Source organism: Salmo trutta, chromosome 37, assembly GCF_901001165.1.
Source record: "Salmo trutta chromosome 37, fSalTru1.1, whole genome shotgun sequence".
Lineage (NCBI taxonomy): Eukaryota > Metazoa > Chordata > Actinopteri > Salmoniformes > Salmonidae > Salmo > Salmo trutta.
The window spans coordinates 19,428,779-19,449,841 of record NC_042993.1 but is presented as its reverse complement, the minus strand read 5'-3'; the positions used below and the strand labels follow the sequence as shown (position 1 = coordinate 19,449,841).

The following is a 21,063-nucleotide window of genomic DNA, read 5'->3' as shown; positions in this document are numbered from 1 at the left end:
TGCTGCCTATGCAGTCTGACAAAAATCAACATTTTAGTAGTTCTTCAAAGTAAATAAGACATACTTTTATGACTGCTGAATGCCAAGTATCAATCACCCGGTGTCTCCTCCACACCGTTCTTATTATAGCTCGGTGCTCCACACAGACTGGACAAGTATGCAGGTGCGCAAGGGATTATTGTCATTGTAGTTAATTACCATGTTTTCTGTGCTAATGTATGTACAATATTGGCCTGTTGGAAACTAAACCTACTACATTACATAAATCGGATCAAGCCTGAACTATCTTTACATAAACTTCGCATTGAGCTCACAGAAAAAACGAACAAAATGGAATTCAAATCATTTAAACTTACATTGGTCAATTAGTTGTTTAAAAACCAAACAATAACCGACGGTTAATTGCTCAGCACTCATGGAGATTGCGCTCGCCCAGTATCCAAACATGCATGGCTTAAAGTGCAGTCACTGGTGGAGTGTGTGTAGCAAGCTAACTAGTTTAAATATAAACAGTAATGCCAGAGCAGCATAACATTTGATTCACACTTCATAACACTTGATTTATAACATATCATCATCAATTTTCGATCTGGATGGCTGATAGCCTATGTGCAGCAGCACTTCATCATGCATTTCCTTATACAATCATAGCAGCGGGAATGGTGCTGGAGGTGCGGCAGCACCCCTGATAAGGGACTGCACGTTATTGATAATGAGGGATACCTGGAGAAAATCGGACCTCTCTGAAATTAAAATGGATGGCCCTCCCTTCAGTAAAATATATTTTTACCTGACCCACCCTGAAAGCTTGAAAAAAATTTTTTTGATCCTCCCCTATACCCAAAATAATAATTAAAAGAAAGTGGATAACAGAGAACATGCCTACGTTTACCCTCACGCCTATGACAGACCAGGGCTGGGTTTCCCAAAAGCATCGTAGCACTAAGATCATCTTAACTCCACTGACACTAAATGGACAGAAGAGTATCTTAGTGCTACGATGCTTTTATGAGACCCAGCCCAGAGCCTTAGATATGCAGTTTTAGAAACTGTTCTTCGTTTTGTCAGCATTACATAGCAAAGTAGCTAGAAGATTGTGGATTTGCAGACCAACGCAGACAAGATATCCATTATAATAAAAGCACTGCACGAATCTATCATCTTATTTGCAGTCCGAATTTCTTTTGCCTTTTATAAACACATTTCTTGCAATTCTACGTCGTTTTACATGACTGGAGACAGTCTGAATTTTTTTTAATACCACAACAGAGCTTGACAACGAATGAGCGCATGCTGCAGCACCACAGACATTTAGATTTCTATGAAGGCTATTGTTAAAAAAGAGGATAGTCTAAGTTGGGAACAGTGCTGAAGTTGTCTATCAACTGTAAAAACGTTGCGCAACAGAACCATTTACAACTGAAGTATCTGATCATCAATGACTTAAGAGAAAAAGCCATTTGTTATTAAACATAGGTTTATGGTTAAGGTTGAATTTATTTGCACAGAAGAAAATAAGTGATAAACAACAATACAGTTAAAAACAAATACATTAAAAACGGTGTGCAAGTGTGGTTGGAAGCCCAAGGGCTTATAAAAAACCCACAAAAACTATATTCAATACATACAGTGGGGAAAAAAGTATTTAGTCAGCCACCAATTGTGCAAGTTCTCCCACTTAAAAAGATGAGGCCTGTAATTTTCATCATAGGTACACTTCAACGATGACAGACAAAATGAGAAAAAAAATCCAGAAAATCACATTGTAGGATTTTTTATGAATTTATTTGCAAATTATTGGAAAATAAGTATTTGGTCAATAACAAAAGTCTATCTCAATACTTTGTTATATACCCTTTGTTGGCAATGACACAGGTCAAACGTTTTCTGTAAGTCTTCACAATGTTTTCACACACTGTTGCTGGTATTTTGGCCCATTCCGCCATGCAGATCTCCTCTAGAGCAGTGACGTTTTGGGGCTGTCGCTGGGCAACACTGACTTTCAACTCCCTCCAAAGATTTTCTATGGGGTTGTGATCTGGAGACTGGCTAGGCCACTCCAGGACCTTGAAATGCTTCTTACGAAGCCACTCCTTTGTTGCCCGGGTGGTGTGTTTGGGATCATTGTCATGCTGAAAGACCCAGCCATGTTTCATCTTCAATGCCCTTGCTGATGGAAGGAGGTTTTCACTCAAAATCTCACGATACATGGCCCCATTCATTCTTTCCTTTACACGGATCAGTCGTCCTGGTCCCTTTGCAGAAAAACAGCCACAAAGCATGATGTTTCCACCCCCATGCTTCACAGTAGGTATGGTGTTCTTTGGATGCAACTCAGCATTCTTTGTCCTCCAAACACGACGAGTTGAGTTTTTACCAAAAAGTTCTATTTTGGTTTCATCTGACCATATGACATTCTCCCAATCCTCTTCTGGATCATCCAAATGCTCTCTAGCAAACTTCAGACGGGCCTGGACATGTACTGGCTTAAGCAGGGGGACACGTCTGGCACTGCAGGATTTGAGTCCCTGGCGGCGTAGTGTGTTAATGATGGTAGGCTTTGTTACTTTGGTCCCAGCTCTCTGCAGGTCATTCACTAGGTCCCCCCGTGTGGTTCTGGGATTTTAGCTCACCGTTCTTGTGATAATTTTGACCCCACGGGGTGAGATCTTGCGTGGAGCCCCAGATCGAGGGAGATTATCAGTGGTCTTGTATGTCTTTCATTTCCTAATAATTGCTCCCACAGTGGATTTCTTCAAACGAAGCTGCTTATGTGACAGGTTAAAGGAAATACTAATAGCCTGTTATACATTAAAAAGTATTAGTAAGTTCATAGTATGTGAGGATCTTAAAACATCTAAGGTTAAAAAGATCATGCATTATGTATTAGTTGATAGAGATTGATAACATTCATATAATTGTGTTAAAGTTAAAATCCATCAAGTGTACAAAAGGTAAGAATTGTAAAAGGAATGTGTAAACGTTATATTGATTACTTTATTTTGTGGTGCCTAATTTAAGGGGAAAAGTGTTAATCTGTGATCTACTAAATGCTCTTTAATCCATGAGTCTGAGACCGATTGCTCTGGTCTCCACTCAAGTTCGCGGGGAAATCGCGGTCTTTTCCTCATTACAGTAAAAGTTCTCGTTGAGGAAACAATACCGTATCACTCTCGTGATTATTTCTTTTTCAGGTACGATATTGATGATAAAACTGAGTCATTTAAATGTAATAATTCGCTAACATGTCAAGAGTGTTTAAGGTGTGTCTTGGTAACATCTTGAGAAAGTTAGAGTTACGTTTGCAGAGTAATATGAGCCCTGCTCGGTTGCAGCTAAGGCTAGCTTCGTACTGAGAGTAGCTGCCATTTTATGTCGATCGTGAATGAACATGTGAATGAACATGTGCGTTGCTAATAAGATATGTTGTGGTGTTATTTGTGTAAGGGTTTTTCAAACACTTTATTGACTGTTGAGAAATTGAGTTATGGTTTACTGAGTTAAAGCTTTGTGCTTGACAGTTATATTGAAATGAGTGTATGTTTCAGTGAATTACAGAGTAAGTATACTGTTGTGACGTGAATAAGCCTTGTACCCTACAACACTAGCTCTTTCCTGTAGATCTGTTGTTTTGTAAAATGTGTTACTTGTGTAAAATGTGTTACTTTGGTAAAATGATTACAGTAAAAGTTCTCGTTGAGGAAACAATACCGTATCACTCTCGTGATTATTTCTCCCCTTTTTCAGCGGCGTAACACTTACCTATTGCAGATTCAGTCTTCCCAGCCTGGTGCAGGTCTACAATTTTGTTTCTGGTGTCCTTTGACAGCTCTTTGGTCTTGGCCATAGTGGAGTTTGGAGTGTGACTGTTTGAGGTTGTGGACAGGTGTCTTTTATACTGATAACAAGCTCAAACAGGTGCCATTAATACAGGTAACGAGTGGAGGACAAAGGAGCCTCTTAAAGAAGAAGTTACAGGTCAGTGAGAGCCAGAAATCTTGCTTGTTTGTAGGTGACCAAATACTTATTTTCCACCATAATTTGCAAATAAATTCATAAAAAATCCTACAATGTGATTTTCTGGATTTTTTTTCTCATTTTGTCTGTCATAGCTGATGTGTACCTATGATGAAAATTACAGGCCTCTCTCATCTTTTTAAGTGGGAGAACTTGCATATTTGGTGGCTGACTAAATAGTTTTTTCCCCCACTGTAAATAAAAAAGGTTTGTTAAAACAGACAACCCTTTTTCTCCCCATTTTTGTGGTATCCAATTGGTAGTTACAGTCTTGTCCCATCGTTGCAACTCCCATACGTACTCAGGTGAGGCAAAGGTCGAGAGCCGTGCGTTCTCCGAAACACGACCCAGCCAAGCTGCACTGCTTCTTGACACAATGCCTGCTTAACCCGGAAGCCAGCCGCACCAATGTGTCAGAGGAAACACTGTACACCTGGCGAACTCAGCGTGCATGCGCCCGGCCCGCCACAGGAGTCACTAGAGCGCAACGGGACAAGGAAATCTCGGCCTGCCAAACCCTCTCCTAACCTGGACAACGCTGGGCCAATTGTGCGCTGCCTCGTGGGTCTCCCAGTCACGGCCAGCTGTGACACAGCCTGGGATCGAAACCGGGTCTGTAGTGACGTCTCAAGCACGGCGATGCAGTGCCTTAGACCACTGCACCACCCGGGAGGCACCCGCAAATAGATTTTAACCAACAATTGGTCCCCCAAAAAATGCGGCCCTCCGTTGAATTTCAAAATCCCGATGTGGCCCTTGAGCCAAAAAGTTTGCCCACCCTTGGCCTATAGTATAGGCTATGGATCATTTTATTGAGACCACACTAGGCACACTTGATATTGCACACCCAGCAGAGAATCAGGGATGAGGGGCATCATACTAATTCTAAAACACTGAGCAATATGACATTTAATCGATTACAAATTACATGACCCTCCCCTGGACAATTTTCTTTTTTTTTAATTAAAAAAAGACTAAACCCTCCCCCTGACTGAAATTGAAAAGCATGACCCTCCTCTGGGTAACAATGGTGTACATTTCCACCTCTCCCTAAATTGAAATACATTTGCAAAAGTTAGAGTTACTGCTGTCTGTTCAGTAAGAAATGAAATAATTCAGAATAGTCTAATACACCATGAATCGGGAGGTGCTGGAACAAAAGGTGAGCATGAGGGAGGGGTGCTCTCTCTTGCTCACTTTTTGTTCCAGCGCCTACTGAACACAGGTAGTCTAGAATCTAGCTAAATTATCCACACAAGCCACATATGAGTTAGAAGATTGAATAATAAGGTATATTATGAAGTTATTATTTAACAGAATTGAAGATAAATCCCAAATCAGTAAAAAAAAAAAAAAAAAAAAATTAAGCTAGCTAACTAGCAGATTTACATCAATCATCAACGATCAGCTGATGGCCTACCCTCTTTTCCCAATGTCAATCATGTCTTTAGGAGGCACTGTAACTAGCTTGCTTTCAATATGTGATGAGTTAGTGTGTTGTTGCAGAAATAAAAAGGCCTATGCTAAAAAAAAAAAAAAAGATACAGAGGCATTTAGTAGGATATGTTCTGAATTTTGAGATGGTTAACAATTATGAAAGTAAAATATATATATATATATTTTTTAAATCGAGCTGAGGAGGGAGTGCCCTTTTTTCATGTTGAGCACCTTCCCTCTGAAAGGTCTGTGCACGGCACTGCAGATCTGTGAGGTAAAAAAAAAATGGAATAATGTTCACTCGCTTTCAGATTGAAAATGATCCGACCACATTTTATTAACCATTTAAATCGAAGATAATTAGATATATTAGGTGAGATTCGATAGAGTCCGACTCCGAAGAGTCAGAAGTTACGACAGCACTTTGTCAATAAAAGGCAGGATTTTATTGACCAGTTGGGCAAAGTAAACTTGAGCCCAGGGGCGAAAATCTGATATCAACTTTGGAGGGGACAATTACATGAAATTTTCTCAAGAGCAATTCCTGAGGGGGACACCAAAAGTAGTACTGTAACACATAGCCTACTTTGTAATATGGTAAATGTATATTGAGGAACCAAAGAAATAAGGTGTTTGCCGTACTCCTAACTACCGGTACCCAAAACTACACAACTAATCACAACAGCAATACCATTGCCTTTAACAAATCTTAGTTCAGTCACCAGTTTAAGTTGAGAGTGGGGGTATCCATGGCATTTTCCAATTATGTTCCTATTTTACAAGTAAAAAAAATTGAGAACCTTTCATAATGTTGCCAAACAAAGACTCAACAAACTTACCTGAGACTCCCTGTCTCTGCCAGTCTGTCCCTGCATATCTGTCCCCAACTCTGCTGTCTGTGTGCCATCTGTTGCCTGCTCTGCCTAATGACATCATTGTGAAACGTTTCCATTAGCATTTCACTTCTTTCTTATGAACATTTTATCAACTAGTCTGAGATATTAGGCTACTAGGGTTCTTACTTTGCGTTTTGGTGTACTGAAAAATACTCTGATGTCTGTCTTTTTTCTGCCATTTTTCTTCCTGGCTGGCTACACACACACACAGTATGTAGGTTATTTACAGTAGGAGATGGGCTTCTATCATCTTATCTATCATTCTATATGGGCTTCGTTCTAAAAGGTAGCTAGCAAATGTGAAACGGATTGCAGTGACAAGAGTTGACAGCTGTATGAGTTCACCATTTACACAACATATGCTGCAACCTTTTGTAATTTTAAATCGTTTGCTTCATATTGGCTGGCTTCCAACAATAGCTGAATTTGCAAAGCTAGCGAGCACCAATTCAGTGGTGTTTGCTATAATCTTTGCTAACCGGGTTAAATAAAGGTGAAATAAAATAAATAAATAAATAAATAAAAGTTCCCTTGCGACAATTTAGCTTTTGCAACGAGACCATTAAATATATTTAAAACAATGGTAGAAGAGAGTGTAGTTCTGTTCAGTTTATCGCTAACCTTATCACAGGGACTTTGAAGCACTAACTTACATGCATGCTGATCTTGGAATAAATTGACGATAGCAAAGATTCCATCTTTGACGACGCCACATAAATGGAATAGGTACTAGCTAGCTTAATAGTTAATATTTGCGCGCTAGCTCTGCAAATTCAGCTAGGGTGTGTGTGAACCCTGGCGCGATTGACTGGATTAACCTCACGTCAGTTACGTGCATTGAGTGCCTTTCAGACAGTAGATACTAACACTCTGTTACATTGACAACTAAGGAACTGGCAGTGGATCAAACCATTGTGAGGCAAACTTAAAAACGCGCTATCAAGTGTCTATAATCAGCACAATTGCTTTCATTGCATATTATTAATATTATTTAAATTACATAGTTATGTTTACAGTGATATATTGGGGGGGACAAATCATATTTTTCCAAGGATGGGGGGGTCGTGTCCCCCCCATCCCCCCTGGGATTTCCGCCCCTGCTTGAGCCTACATCATGAGTGACGCATGTTTCCCTGCGCGTCGTTATCATCATTTCAACATTGCCACTGAAAAGCAGCAAAAGATGTGATTACGCGTATAGTTAAAAAAAAATACAATTGTTTAGTGAACAATCTGTTTGAAAGTGTCATTAAGATCTCCATCAAACCCTTTCATTCATGTAGCTTCAATTGTAGACCTATTATCAATCCATGTGATAAGTAAAGCTTACACTTTAGAACACGCTTTACCAAAAACAAATGCATGGAATGTGTTTTCTTTACAATAGATTGACTCTTGCCACCCCCAATTTGACTTGTGAAAACTGTGAACGTGACCTCTGCCATAGCTGAGGCATAGTGAAAATGTTTCCTTAACATGTTTAACAAGTAGATTGAAGCGGCCAAGTTTAATTGACCCTCCATTTGCATTTAATTAAAGGTTAGGCCTATTTTCTCAAAGTGTGCCCTTTAGGAAAACCAATTGAAAACAGATTGAGTGCTTGTTCTTTTTTTGTTCTCTTGTAGCAATAATCAACGGCGATGGCTTTGTTAAGCCTTGGGGTGACTATTAATTTACAAAGGATTAAATACTTCAAAAACAGATTACATTTATTTAAAATTGTACAACCATGATTCAAGAGAACAGCAGAGATTAAAGTTAGCATGATCAAAGAAATTATACACATTGACAATCTTAGAATATTGACTACCAAGACACCTTGAAATAAGGCAACAGTAAACATGTCATCCCCCACGAATGACTAACGTATGTACAGTTGATTACTATAGCCCCCCCCATAAGTGTAATTTTGTCAATGCCAGATGTCTATGAGATGACTAATCATTCACTCAAATTCTATCAAAATCGGAGGTCGATATGAATGTTCTTGCACATGTTGAGTCTTGACAGTGTTTGCAACATGTGTACCAAATTCTGTTACAATACGAATATCCTTGACTGATTTATATGCAGTTATGTGCCAGACCACACCCACGTGAATGTTTATTGGTCAATAGCGGCCATGTTTTAGCTACCAGTCTGGAAAATATTGCGTTGAGAGATTGTTTTCCATAAATGCCACATATCAAGTTTCGTGCAGATCGGTCATTCGGTAAAAGAAGAGTAGCGTTAACTGTTTTTCACACAATTCAAAATGGCAGAAAATCCATCATGTCGGAACTTATGGGTCCCGAGGCAAATTTGTTCCTTGTGAAGACAGGGACCTATCTACAAAATGTCATGACTTAAGGTCTAACGGGGTGAGGGGCGTGACCTTTCAAAGTTTGCATTTTCAATCTCGTTACAGAGCCACCATCTGGCCAATCAGTGTAATTTTCTAAATGCCGTAACGCTATGGCAAGACGCATCATTCACCCAAGTTTAGTCAAAACCGGACCAGTGCTGTCTGAGATATCGCTTGTGACTAACATATGAACCTACTAACGGACGGAAACAGATCCACAGTCCCTTCCCCAATTTCATCGTGGAGGACAATGACCAGCATACACACAGGGAGTGTTTGGAAGACAAATGCAATGACAAGGCGACACTTGTACATGCAGGATATGAGACAGACAATATTATACAGTAGCACTTACTTACATGTGCATTAGAATTTTTAATACCAATGTGCAAAGAGCAGATTTGACCCATAGAAATACACTCAATAGAGTCATTCCTATGAATACTTTCAATTAACCAACCACATTAGCCTGGACATGCATCTAGTCACATGACCGTGCAGATTTGGGACTTCCGTTTCTTTAACAGGGGTATGGTCTCTTCATTATCTGATGCAGCAGTGGGTGAAACTTCGGAGCTCTCAGACAATGGAGTCTCACTAAAACACATGATACGTGTTCAGTCAGTATCAATGATTACTCATACCAAAGCTGATCACTGGAAATAACTCACAGACGAACATTATGTACCTGTTAGTCTGTGTTGTCCTCGGTTTAATGCCCTCATATAAATGCTCGCCTACAGAGGGATTATAACAAACAGTAAAAATTGGTTGAACAAAGCTTTTGATAACATAGCCATTACTTTCTTGTAACAATATGTGCAGAATGTGGATGAAAAAGAAAAATGATAGTGTTATTTTAACATGCTAGTGGTCCTCTGTCCAAATAAGGACTACTTAGCCCACACACTAGTTATACCTAGTAGCTAGCTACTTCCTCAATGGGAGATTTGTGCAAAAGTTAATGTTGTGCACCCATTTCTCAGGTTAAGATTGAGGGGAGTGGTTCTTACTCTGCTGGGTGAGTACAGGGTGGTTTGATGGGTCTTGGTTCTGGTAATGGGGGTCGGGCTGCTCAAAATGATTATTCAGGTTCCTGGAGATGAGAGGGAGAGGCACGCTCAAACATCATCATCTCAAAAATTACTTTTAAAGAATAATTTATATGACAAGCAGCAGTGTAACATTGGCCACACACACACAGCAATGCCAAGTTAAAGGCATCTTAGATATATGGTTGCTCTGGGAACGGGAGAATAACAAACAGTGCAGCTATGCAGAAATGAGTGTGTGTGTGTGTGTGTGTGTTTACAGGGGGATGGTAGTGAATCATCAGTGGAAGCCAAGGTCATCCCCATTAATTATGTATGGGGTTTTGTTTTCTCTGCTGGTGCTCTAATGATATATCTGTGGCTGGCTAATGATGCTCCATTTTCCCATGATTCTATTCTTCACTGCAGAGCAGACACTCCCAGAGCTCATTTTCTTCAGTGTAATTTAAGAAAACCCAATAGGTGTTTATACCTTAACGACATTCTGCAAAAATAAACAATTTAAGAGACTGGAGTCTGGTGGCACGAAATGAAAAAGTGTTTTATTTTCCAGTGTGCTAATCACAACAAGTAAAACTACCCTGGGTTTATTTATGGGTTGTCTGGATGGGTGTTATTGGGCTATGCACATGTGTATAATGGTGCATCTATATACACTACCGTTCAAAAGTTTGGGGTCACTTAGAAATGTCCTTGTTTTTGAAAGAAAAGCACATTTTTTGTCCATTAAAACCTGTTGAGGATCTTATCCCGATCTTATCCCGGTATTGGGATTCATTGTCATGTGACCATGGCGGGGAATTCAAAACTGCAAGAGTAATCATTTCAAAAAATCAAATAATCAACTATTTTCCTCCATTTGAAAGATATATCTCCTAAATCTAACCACGCTGTCCGATTTTCAGAGGCATTACGGAGAATGCATAAAGTTAGGTTATGTGAGGAGAGTACATTGACAATAGCTGCGTGTAATGTTTAGCCAATTCAAAGAAGGGCATCAACAGACAGAAAACTAGCTAGAATTATGCACTTACCTTTGACAATCTGCATCAGATGACACTCATAGGACATTATGTTATACAATACATGCATTTTTAGTTCCATCAAGTTCATATTTATATCCAAAAACAGCATTTACAGTCGCGGTGAAATTCAGAATTTTTTTCGGCTCGAATGCACCCAGTGAATCCAGCATTACAAATCACGGAATTACTATTCGAAAACATTGGTAAATTATAATATTGTCATTCAAAGAATAATATATTATCATCTCGTAATTGCTACCGAAGGGCCAGATCTCAAAATAACTTTACTGGGAAATCACATTTTGTATAAACTGGGTACTATGCTAACAACAATAAGCTATATGCTAAGCTAAGCTATACCGTTAGCATTAGCATCATCTAATATCGATAATAACATTCTAAATATCCCCTTACCTTTGATTATCTCCATCAGAAGGCGCTGCCAGAGATCCCAGGTCCAGAACAAATGTGGTTTCTTTTGACAAAGTTCATAATTTATGTCCAAATAGTTAGCGTTCAGTAGGCTCCCACAAAATGAGGTGGGCAGTGTAAAGTCACGTCGAAAAACTAAAGAAAACCTAGTTAATAATCTATTTACGTTTGTTTAAACATGTCAAACGTTGTTTAGCACTAATCTTTTGTTCCATTTTTAACGTGAAACATCAGTAAACATCAGTAATATTTTCACACAACCTATCAAGTGTCTAGAATAAACGATAATGACAAAGGCACTCTTCTCAGATTCATGCGCAGGCGCAAAAAATGAAGTGATGACGTGTCAACTTGTAAGCTTTCTAATTCGGTGTGTATTTATCACAGATGCTTCAAACAACTTTCTAAAGATCGTTGACATCTAGTGGAAGCAGTAGGAGTTGCGAACTGAATCCTTTCTCACTGTGGTATCTTTAAAACAATGACACTAAATAGTACAGTCACAAAATTCTCTTTTTTTTTAATCTATTTTTCACAGGTTTTTGCCTGCAATATGAGTTTTGTTATACTTACAGACACCATTCAAACTGTTTTAGAAAATTCAGAGTGTTTTCTATCCGAATGTGTTAATAATATGCATATCCTAGCTTCTGAGTTGGTGTAGGAGGCAGTTAAAAATGGGCACATATTTCTTTCAAAATTCTCAATACTGCCCCCGTGGCCCGTAGAGGTTAAAATAACATAAAATTGATCAGAAATACAGTGTAGACATTGTTAATAATGTAAATGACTATTGTAGCTGGAAACGGATGATTTTTAATGGAATATCTACATAGGCGTACAGAGGCCCATTATCAGCAACCATCACTCCTGTGTTCCAATGGCACGTTGTGTTAGCTAATCCAAGTTTATAATTTTAAAAGGCTAATTGATCATTAGAAACCCTTTTGCAATTATGTTACCACAGCTGAAAACTGTTCTGATTAAAGAAGCAATCAAACTGGCCTTCTTTAGACTAGTTGAGTATCTGGAGTATCAGCATTTGTGGATTCGATTACAGGCTCAAAAAGGCCAGAAACAAATGCCTTTCTTCTGAAACTCGTCAGTCTATTCTTGTTCTGAGAAATGAAGGCTATTCCATGCGAGAAATTGCCAAGAAACTGAAGATCTGGTACAATGCAGTGTACTACTCCCTTCACAGAACAGCGCAAACTGTCTCTAACCAGAATAGAAAGAGGAGTGGGAGGCCCCAGTGCACAACTGAGCAAGAGGACAAGTACATTAGAGTGTCTAGTTTGAGAAACAAATGCCACACAAGTTCACAACTGGCAGCTTCATTAAATAGCACCCTCAAAACACCAGTCTCAACGTTAACAGTGAAGAGGCGACTCCGGAACGCTGGCCTTTTAGGCAGAGTTCCCCTGTCCAGTGTCTGTGTTCTTTTGCCCATCTTAATCTTTTCTTTTTATTGGACAGTCTGAGATCTTCAGTTTCTTGACAATTTCTCGCATGGAATCGCCTTCATTTCTCAGAACAAGAATAGACTGACGAGTTTCAGAAGAAAGGCATTTGTTTCTGGCCATTTTGAGCCTGTAATCGAACCCACAAATGCTGATGCTCCAGATACTCAACTAGTCTAAAGAAGGCCAGTTGTATTGCTTCTTTAATCAGAACAGTTATCAACTGTGGTAACATAATTGCAAAAGGGTTTTTAATGATCAATTAGGCTTTTAAAATGATAAACTTGGATTAGCTAACACAACATGCCATTGGAACACAGGAGTGATGGTTGCTGATAATGGGCCTCTGTACGCCTGTGTAGATATTCCATTAAAAATCAGCTGGTTCCAGCTACAATAGCCATTTACAACATTAACAAATGTCTACACTGTATTTCTGATCAATTTTATGTTATTCTAATGGACAAAAAAAATGTGATTTTCTTTCAAAAACAAGGACATTTCTCAGTGACCCAAACTTTTGAACGGTAGTGTATGTGTGCTAATATGTACAGTAAATTAGTGATAATGTGCACTGTGTGAGCCTGTATGATGATGTTTACAGTGTGTGTGTGTGTGTGTGTTAAATGCCCTGCCTGTTTGCCCCTGGCAGCACAGTCAGATAGCCCGGCTGCTCAGTGAGAGATCCTGTCACCGGTGACTGGGAGTCACTTGCTTCTCCCATGGTCACTGTGTGTGCCTGTTCTCCATCTGGCCCCGGGGCTTCCTCCTCCTTCCCCGGCGCTCCGGTAGACACCTCTGCTGAGCCAGCTCCACTCACTAGGGAACAACAGCCCAGTCAGTACACAGGAGATAAAACTGTATAAACGCATGAGTACACTTACAAGTTCTACAAGAGAGTTGAAAGTGGCTTGAAATGGAACCATTTTTCACAGTCATCATTTAAGCTGAAGGTCCTCACCTTGGGGCTCAGTCTTTGCCCTATGGCCATTCAGAACAGCTTTTCTATTCTGAGTGTGTAGACGAGGGCCGAGACATCTCTATGCAGAGTGTAGTAATGGTTTTCACGCAAGCAGGCACACCACACGTACACACACACACACACACACACACACACACACACACACACACACACTACATTATAGTTCCCACCAACAGACCAGTAGATGGTTGATATATTATCTGGTCATAGTGTTGATATATTAACTAGATACTGGCTGATAGATAAACAAATCAGTTTGTTTTCCTGCAACTGAGTATGATGGTCAGGAGTGTGGTGTCCAGACAGTACCTACCTGGGGTTTTCCAGGGGTGATCAGTGACAGTCTGTGTTGCAGGGCCTCACTCAGCTTGTTAACCAGACGCTCCTGGATCGAGCTGGACGAGTCCTGGAAATGAACAAGGCGGTTAACCAACGTTATACAGTCTGATAAGGTCTGAGCAACCATATATAACTGAAAAAGTATATTCTATTGAGGATGGATTGTATGGGTTGGTGTATTTGTAGTAGTGACCTCTTTACCTTGCACTTTGACAGTAAACCCAGAGCTTGTTTGTAGTAGAGGGTGGCTCTCTCCAGGTCTCTCAACTTAAAACGAGCTTCCCCTAAACACTCACAAGTCTGCCATTGGCCCTTATAGTCATCTAGAGATTAGATATATGGATATATGAGAGATAGAGAGAGAAAAGGAGGAAGAAGAAAGATAAATATAAAGAGACATTGAGAAAGTTGAGTAAACAAGGGAGAAAGACAGAGAGAGACTTAAAATGTCAAAAGGGGTCAATGGATGTAAAGAGTCATTAATAGTCTGTTCAACATTTAGAACACACTTCAACATGAAAAATGTGCTTAATATTATTCTTATAAAGAATGAAGTTGGACTTGATTTTGTACCAGTGTCTTTGAAGGCCTGCAGGGCGTGGAGGTAGTTCTCTGCTGCCTCTTCATGCTCCCCCAGCTGACTGAGAGCAAAGGCTAAGTTACTGAAGCAGCGGCCCTGAGCACGACGACTGCCCAAAGACCCTGACAGACACACAGAATGAGGGGGAAAGAGAAGGGGGGAGAAAGGGGGAGGGGTATCAGAGAGAGATCAGTTTCTACCCACTTAAAAAAATTATAAGTAACTATAATGTCATGCTAACATCCCCAACAGCAAAAAATGACATGCACATACGCACAAGACATAACAGTGTGTGAGTCACTCAGTGGTGCTGTGGTAAGCACTCTAAGTATGCATTCACTACTGTAAGTCGCTCTGGATAAGAGCGTCTGCTAAATGACTAAAATGTAAATGTAAGTCCCCATGGGATTGCCTCAGTGGAATCTCAGCCCACACTTCCCTGCACACACACACACACACACACACACACACACACACACACACACACACACACACACACACACACACACACTTTTCTCTGTTGCTAATGTGAGAGCTGCTCACAGAGACAGATTAGAGGCATGGAGAGCACTGGACACACAGACAGACCAAGATACTGTAAAGGATTAATCAGGGTATAATGAAATGTTTGAGGAATGGTCTGCCCCTCTGCCTAAACAATTACTCCTACACGCCTCAGGTGACATGTTCCTCACACACACATGATCCTCTGTGGCTCAGTTGGTAGAGTGCTTGCACCACTCATATGAAAAAATATGCACGCAGAGTACTTTGGAGAAAAGCGCATGCTAAATGGCATATCATTATTACATGCAGTACATAACAGCACTGAACTGTGCAGAAAATACAGTATAACTAAACTCTCCAGCGTAATTGACGTAATAAGCTCACCATGCAGGCTGGCTGCCTGATGGTGGTAGTCCAGGGCCTGCCGGTACTGGCTCAGTGTGTTGTGAACGGCTCCCAGGTTCTGTAGGACCACGGCCAGCATGCTGGGCCTGGTGCTGGCCAGGGGCAGGGCCCGCTCATAGCACCCGGCTGCCTCCTGGAACAACTTCAGCTGGGAGAAACTCAGGCCCAGGTCGTTGTACACCTTACCTGAAAGACAGAGGGATAAAGTCACAAAACTGTGACCAAATTGTTGACAGACAATGCTGTTACTCATTTGTTTTTTCCTCAATTCAGTTACTCTGACAGTTTATCTACCGAGCAACTCTGGGTCTTTGATGTTGTCGCTCAGCTCGAGGCAATCAGTGAGCACGGTGATGATATCATCCATGGTGAAGTCATCTGACTGGAGCATGTGACTCCCTGCCTCTTTGTAGGCCGTGGCGGCTGAGTCCAGCCTGCCTGCCATCCTGTAGCTCTCCCCAGCCCTCTGGAAGCTCTGAGCTGCCTGGGTCCAGTCCTGCAAACACACAGCTTGAATCAGAACCAGCTCTATGTAGGACAGTCAGTGAGCTGTCAGTATATAGACCTGGCTGCTACACATCTCAAATGAGTCAGTCAGACACTGCAGAAGCTCTTAAAAATGAGGGATGTGCATCTTCCCTTTCAAGACAATTCGATACATATCTAGATACATGGGCTACAATACAATACAGGAACGATACGTTTTAGTTTGAAACGATCCGAAGGATTCGGTTTGATTAGAGGAACGAATCGATGCGATTCAGTTCGATGCAATGCACTAACATTTGTTGCATAAACACATTCCTTTTCCATTCCAAATTAAAATATGCTGCTGATGGAGCTTATGAGCTGGGATTCTCTGAGCTGACTTCTGTGTGTGTGTGTGTGTGTGTGTGTGTGTAAATTATGTACTGTATATGTCTATGTTGTATGTAAGCATCTGAGCTGAGCCATAAGGGAAACTGGGCATCTACCCCACTTTTGATCTGAAATCACCCACTAATTAATTTGTCATTTTTGCAGATTAAAAGTGTTAGCTAGTAATGTATAAATATATATTTTTTTAAATTTGCTATGACATAGCCAATGAATATAAAGCACACCTTTGGATGTTACCCGTGTCTCAGACCGTGTTTAGACCTTTTGGAAGTTGGACCTTTTGGAGTCGAGTGAGCTCCTCTTCTTCTCCCGCTTCCACCACGCAGTGCAGGTAGAAAAAGTGATTGCTGTCCTCATTATGAAATTATCTACATTACCACGTATATCTAAAAATGACCGCATACTCATTGTTTCAAGCAAAACTACCAAACTATTGCTGATGGTGAACCTGAACAATCAAAATAAAATCCAATGTAAGCCCTGATCAGCATGTATAGCCAGATGAGAGCTGTGTGTCCCGCGGTAGCTTAGGCTACTTTATTCCGGTAAAACACAATTTTCAACAGCGCATTTGATAAATATAACCTAGCAATTTACATTGGTTGTCACTCAACTGATAAAGCCTAATATTGCGCAAGACATTTTCAAACATCTGAATGCTGAAGGTGAAGCGCAGATGTGCCAGATCAGGAATAGCCTCGTGCCTGAGGCATGCCTCACGTTAGTCAGCGAGCGAAGCTGCTCGCAGTTTGACTACCGATTTTGCTTGGGGTTGTTCAGCATGCAAAATGACTTGTCGATCAATGACTGTCAACACAATTGTATGCTTAGTTTGACACTGAAGGAGAGGACGCAGTTGTCACAGAAGATGAGAGGTATTTTCGGAAGGTAGAAAGAAACTAATTTGAGCAACAACAAAAAATTGTGAACAGGTGATTTGCAACGTTTGAATTGATTTTCAGACAGATACATGCTACATTTGGATCGGTTTGGGGTCCCGCTACCGATGCACTCAGATCTTAAACATTTGAACCAGGGACTGATGCATACAGGTGAATCTTAACATCTGTATTATAAATGCTAATAATGATACAAATTTATTGATAACACCCACACACTGTCTATGGCAGTTCTCTAAATAATTTCATCGTGGCTTGACTCTGACACACCGACTGAGGGTGTCCCAATGAGAAACGGACCATAATGACAGAGACTGGCCCTTCATCAGTGGCAGCTGGTGATCAGCAAAGATGGGGGAGGTGGGCAGGTTCACTAAAGATCTGAAAAGGTTAAAGGTTAAAAGGTTCTCGGTGCTATAATTGTATTGATTAAACAAATTGCAAAGCATGATTTCTGAGCACATAATACATTAGAAGGAAGATGGCTCAAATGAATCAATCAACTGACAATCAATTAAAGGAGAAGTTGTATATTTATAACCAAATATAGGTATCGCTCAAGTTGCACAAAAGGAAATATAATGTTGTGGATAAAGTTTGGAATGACACAATTTCATGTGTAAAACATCTAAAGCCCTACATCACTATACTGAGAGTTTTGTTGTTTCTAAAATTACATATTTGGTTGTTTTTGGAGCCTTTGTTCATGTTTTTTCAGGGGCCCCCTACTGTACAACGAGGATGAGGAAGTTATTTGCTGTTTGTTTCTTAAAAATAAAAATCACAAAAAGATGTCTGGACCCTTCTATAAGAAACTATTTCCATTAAAAAAATGTACTATTTCCATTTGGTTGTAAAAAAAGAAAACTTCTTTAACAATCATTCTATCGTAATTTACTCAAGCATTTTTTGAGTACTTGAGCATTTCTTTTAGCAGAGAAGCTTGTTTTCTTCCAATTGTGGTATAGTCCTTATGTAACATTCAATTTTCAGTCTAGAGTATTCTAGGCCTCATGCATAAGCATCTTATTTTCTTTGCAGAATATATGGGTGGGCTTCTAAATTCTGACTCAGCACAATCTTAATGTGCATGAAAGCAAATCTCCTGGTGGTAATCCCTCATAAAAAAGCACAGTTTGGGCTTTTCTCTGAATGTATTGGATTGGTGTTAAATCTCTTTAGGAGAGTATCCCACCTAAATTTTGAAATGGCTTAAGGTGAGGAAGATAACTACAGTTTACTGCAATTTTACAGTTCCCCTCTAATGGTTAGGGGTTGAGATTTTTGGCAGGGTAATCTGATCCTTGAGCTGAACCATAAACAACATACACCTGGAGCTGACTGACCTTTAGGAGCAGGTGACAGTGGGACATTTTCATGCAGGTGTCCCCCTCACTGGCCCCGTCCCCCTGGGAGCGGTACAGCTGGGCTGCCTGGAGGTAATGACCAGCCGCCTGGCTGTGGTTCGCCAGGGTCTCATGGGCTACGGCCAGGTTGAACTGGAGGTCAGCTACCCGCTCCCCCCTCTCTCCTGGCTGGGCCCGCTTCAGGATGTCCAGCCCCTTCAGGGCTTTACCCACCTCCACGTAGGCAGCTCCCAGGTTAAAGGCACATGCCTGCTGGACCCTGGTCTCCTTTAACTGTGGGTGATAGAGTATGGTAAGATAGGCAACTTAAACATTATAAAAGCTAACATAAGTACCAGTAAACATTATGCAGCATATTTGACTTTCTTTCATACAGTATGTCTAAATATTGTGGTTGTCAGATGTATGTCGTTGTGAAAACCAATTACCATTTGGGGGACAATAAAGACTGTAATCCATTTGGATTTGGAACCAGACAAGTTTTTGTTGCCTGGACATTTTCCAAACAATACAATCAGGTGCTCAGTTCTCCCTCTCACAGTTTTAGCAAACCCTATATTATATGGGTGAGGTGCAGGACAAAATGTCTCAAAATGGACAACATGGAAGTAGCCTAAGTAATGTCACCTCTATGGAAGCTTTGAAGGCCTTTTTGAAACAGCTGATGGCTTCTTCGCAGTCCCCTTGTTTTAGGGCAATGTGGCCAGAGGCTGTGAGCTCCTCTATGTCCACCTGGACCTTCAGGACATCAGCCTCTTTGTCTTTGCTCTTTACACACCCGTCACTCATCTTCTTCTTCTTCTTCCTGCCCTCATGTGATGGGTAGCTATCAGATGCCATATCGGTTTCACCAGGGGGTGGCTACAGGATAGCATTATGAGGAGACTGATGGAAAGAGGAGAGCAAAATAATTATGAAGTACAGATTATAGTCACACTCACTCAGGTCATGACACTGACAGTACTGCCCTCCTTTGGTGACAGTGAGTACTAGCTATGTGGCAAACAACATGAGGACTCACTCTGTGCCGTCCTCTTCAAATAAATGTTTAATTATGTCCATTACGTGATCATTGAAAGGCATTTCTTTTAGGCATATATAGCCAGAATTCTTGCATTCAAATAAACATTTTTGAGAAGTAGCATGGACCGATGTCTTGTCTTGTTTGCTAGCTAATTTAGCTACTTTCCTCTCATCTGGTGTGCACCGAAGTTGAAACCACATGACTAGTTAACGCATTAGCTTCTCGAGTCTTGGTAACATGGCTAACGTAGCTAGTTTAGTTAGCTATTTCACTCACATTTTCAAGATGAACAGCCATCCAAGACAGAGCAGTTGCAATTAGTTAGTTAGCTTGACAAACACATTGGTAAATTATCCGTACAGCCGTAAACCCTAGTTAGTCTATATCACACGTTTTAGCTGCCTTTTCTTGTTAGCTTGCTAGCTAGCTAACGTCAGGGAGTTACTGGTTTGTGGAGCCAGGGAAAGCTATCAAGTAGCAGGTCTGTTGCTATGGCAATATTAAATAGGAAATGAGGAGTAGTTGGCCATATAAATGATTTTAGTAACAATTAACAAGGAGACTAAAGCAGTAACTTAAATATCGTATTGCTAGTTATGACTATTTACAAAATGTATATATTGTTTTTATTTTTTATATATTTTTTATTTTTATTTATTTATTTTATTTTTTATTTAAAAAAAATATATATATATGTATATATATATATATATATACATATATATATATATATATATATATATATGTATATGTATATGTATATGTATTTTTTTTTTAAAGGAAACATCTCCCAGAAAGTTATTTATGGGCGGCAAGTAGCCTAGTGGTTAGAGCGTTGGGCTAGTAACTGAAATGTTACTAGATCGAATCCCCGAGCTGTCGCTCTGCCCCTGAACAAGGCAGTTAACCCACTGTTCCTAGGCCGTCATTGTAAGTTAGTGATGGGCGGCTCTTGATGGGTGAACGTTGGGAGCCGGCTCGCATATCAGAAGAGCCAAAGAAATTAAGATATGAACAATCAAACGATTTAAATTAATAGAAAAAAATCTCATATAAAGCCGATTCAAATAATAATAATATAGGCCTAAATGCTCAAGCGCGTGCACACATTCGTTCTGACTGTCTGCTCAGACTAACAGCCTCACCTGTTGTTCCTGTCAATCAGACACGCAGTGTCAACCAACTGTGAAAACAACAGCTGGAAAATGAGGCGGAAGCACAGTAGCATTTGGAAGCATTTTAATAATGTAGAATAGTGTAGAATATGCCAAAACAAAATCTCATATAAAGCCGGTTGAGAGTGGCCAGAGAATGGCAAGTGGATGGAAAAGTGGTCTGTCTAACATAACCAAAGCCATGAAAATGTTAAATGGAACCATGTCCATGTCTTGCCCACACAATCAACCTGATAGTAAGAG

General features: G+C 40.3%; 1 protein-coding gene across 1 annotated transcript; it reads right to left on the bottom strand.

Annotated features, from left to right (window-relative positions):
- Positions 1-8,033: 8,033 nt before the first annotated feature.
- Positions 8,034-20,130, bottom strand: LOC115176979 (tetratricopeptide repeat protein 24). Its single transcript, XM_029737408.1, has 13 exons — positions 19,922-20,130; positions 19,249-19,506; positions 18,601-18,894; positions 15,771-15,972; positions 15,456-15,662; positions 14,558-14,686; positions 14,186-14,307; positions 13,959-14,051; positions 13,625-13,703; positions 13,299-13,482; positions 9,708-9,790; positions 9,383-9,431; positions 8,034-9,291 (listed from the first exon to the last, which is right to left on the bottom strand). Exons 2-13 carry the CDS (start codon positions 19,459-19,461, stop codon positions 9,180-9,182), a joined length of 1,767 nt encoding a protein of 588 aa, XP_029593268.1. The 5' UTR covers positions 19,462-19,506; positions 19,922-20,130; the 3' UTR covers positions 8,034-9,179.
- Between the last annotated feature and the right edge of the window lie 933 nt (positions 20,131-21,063).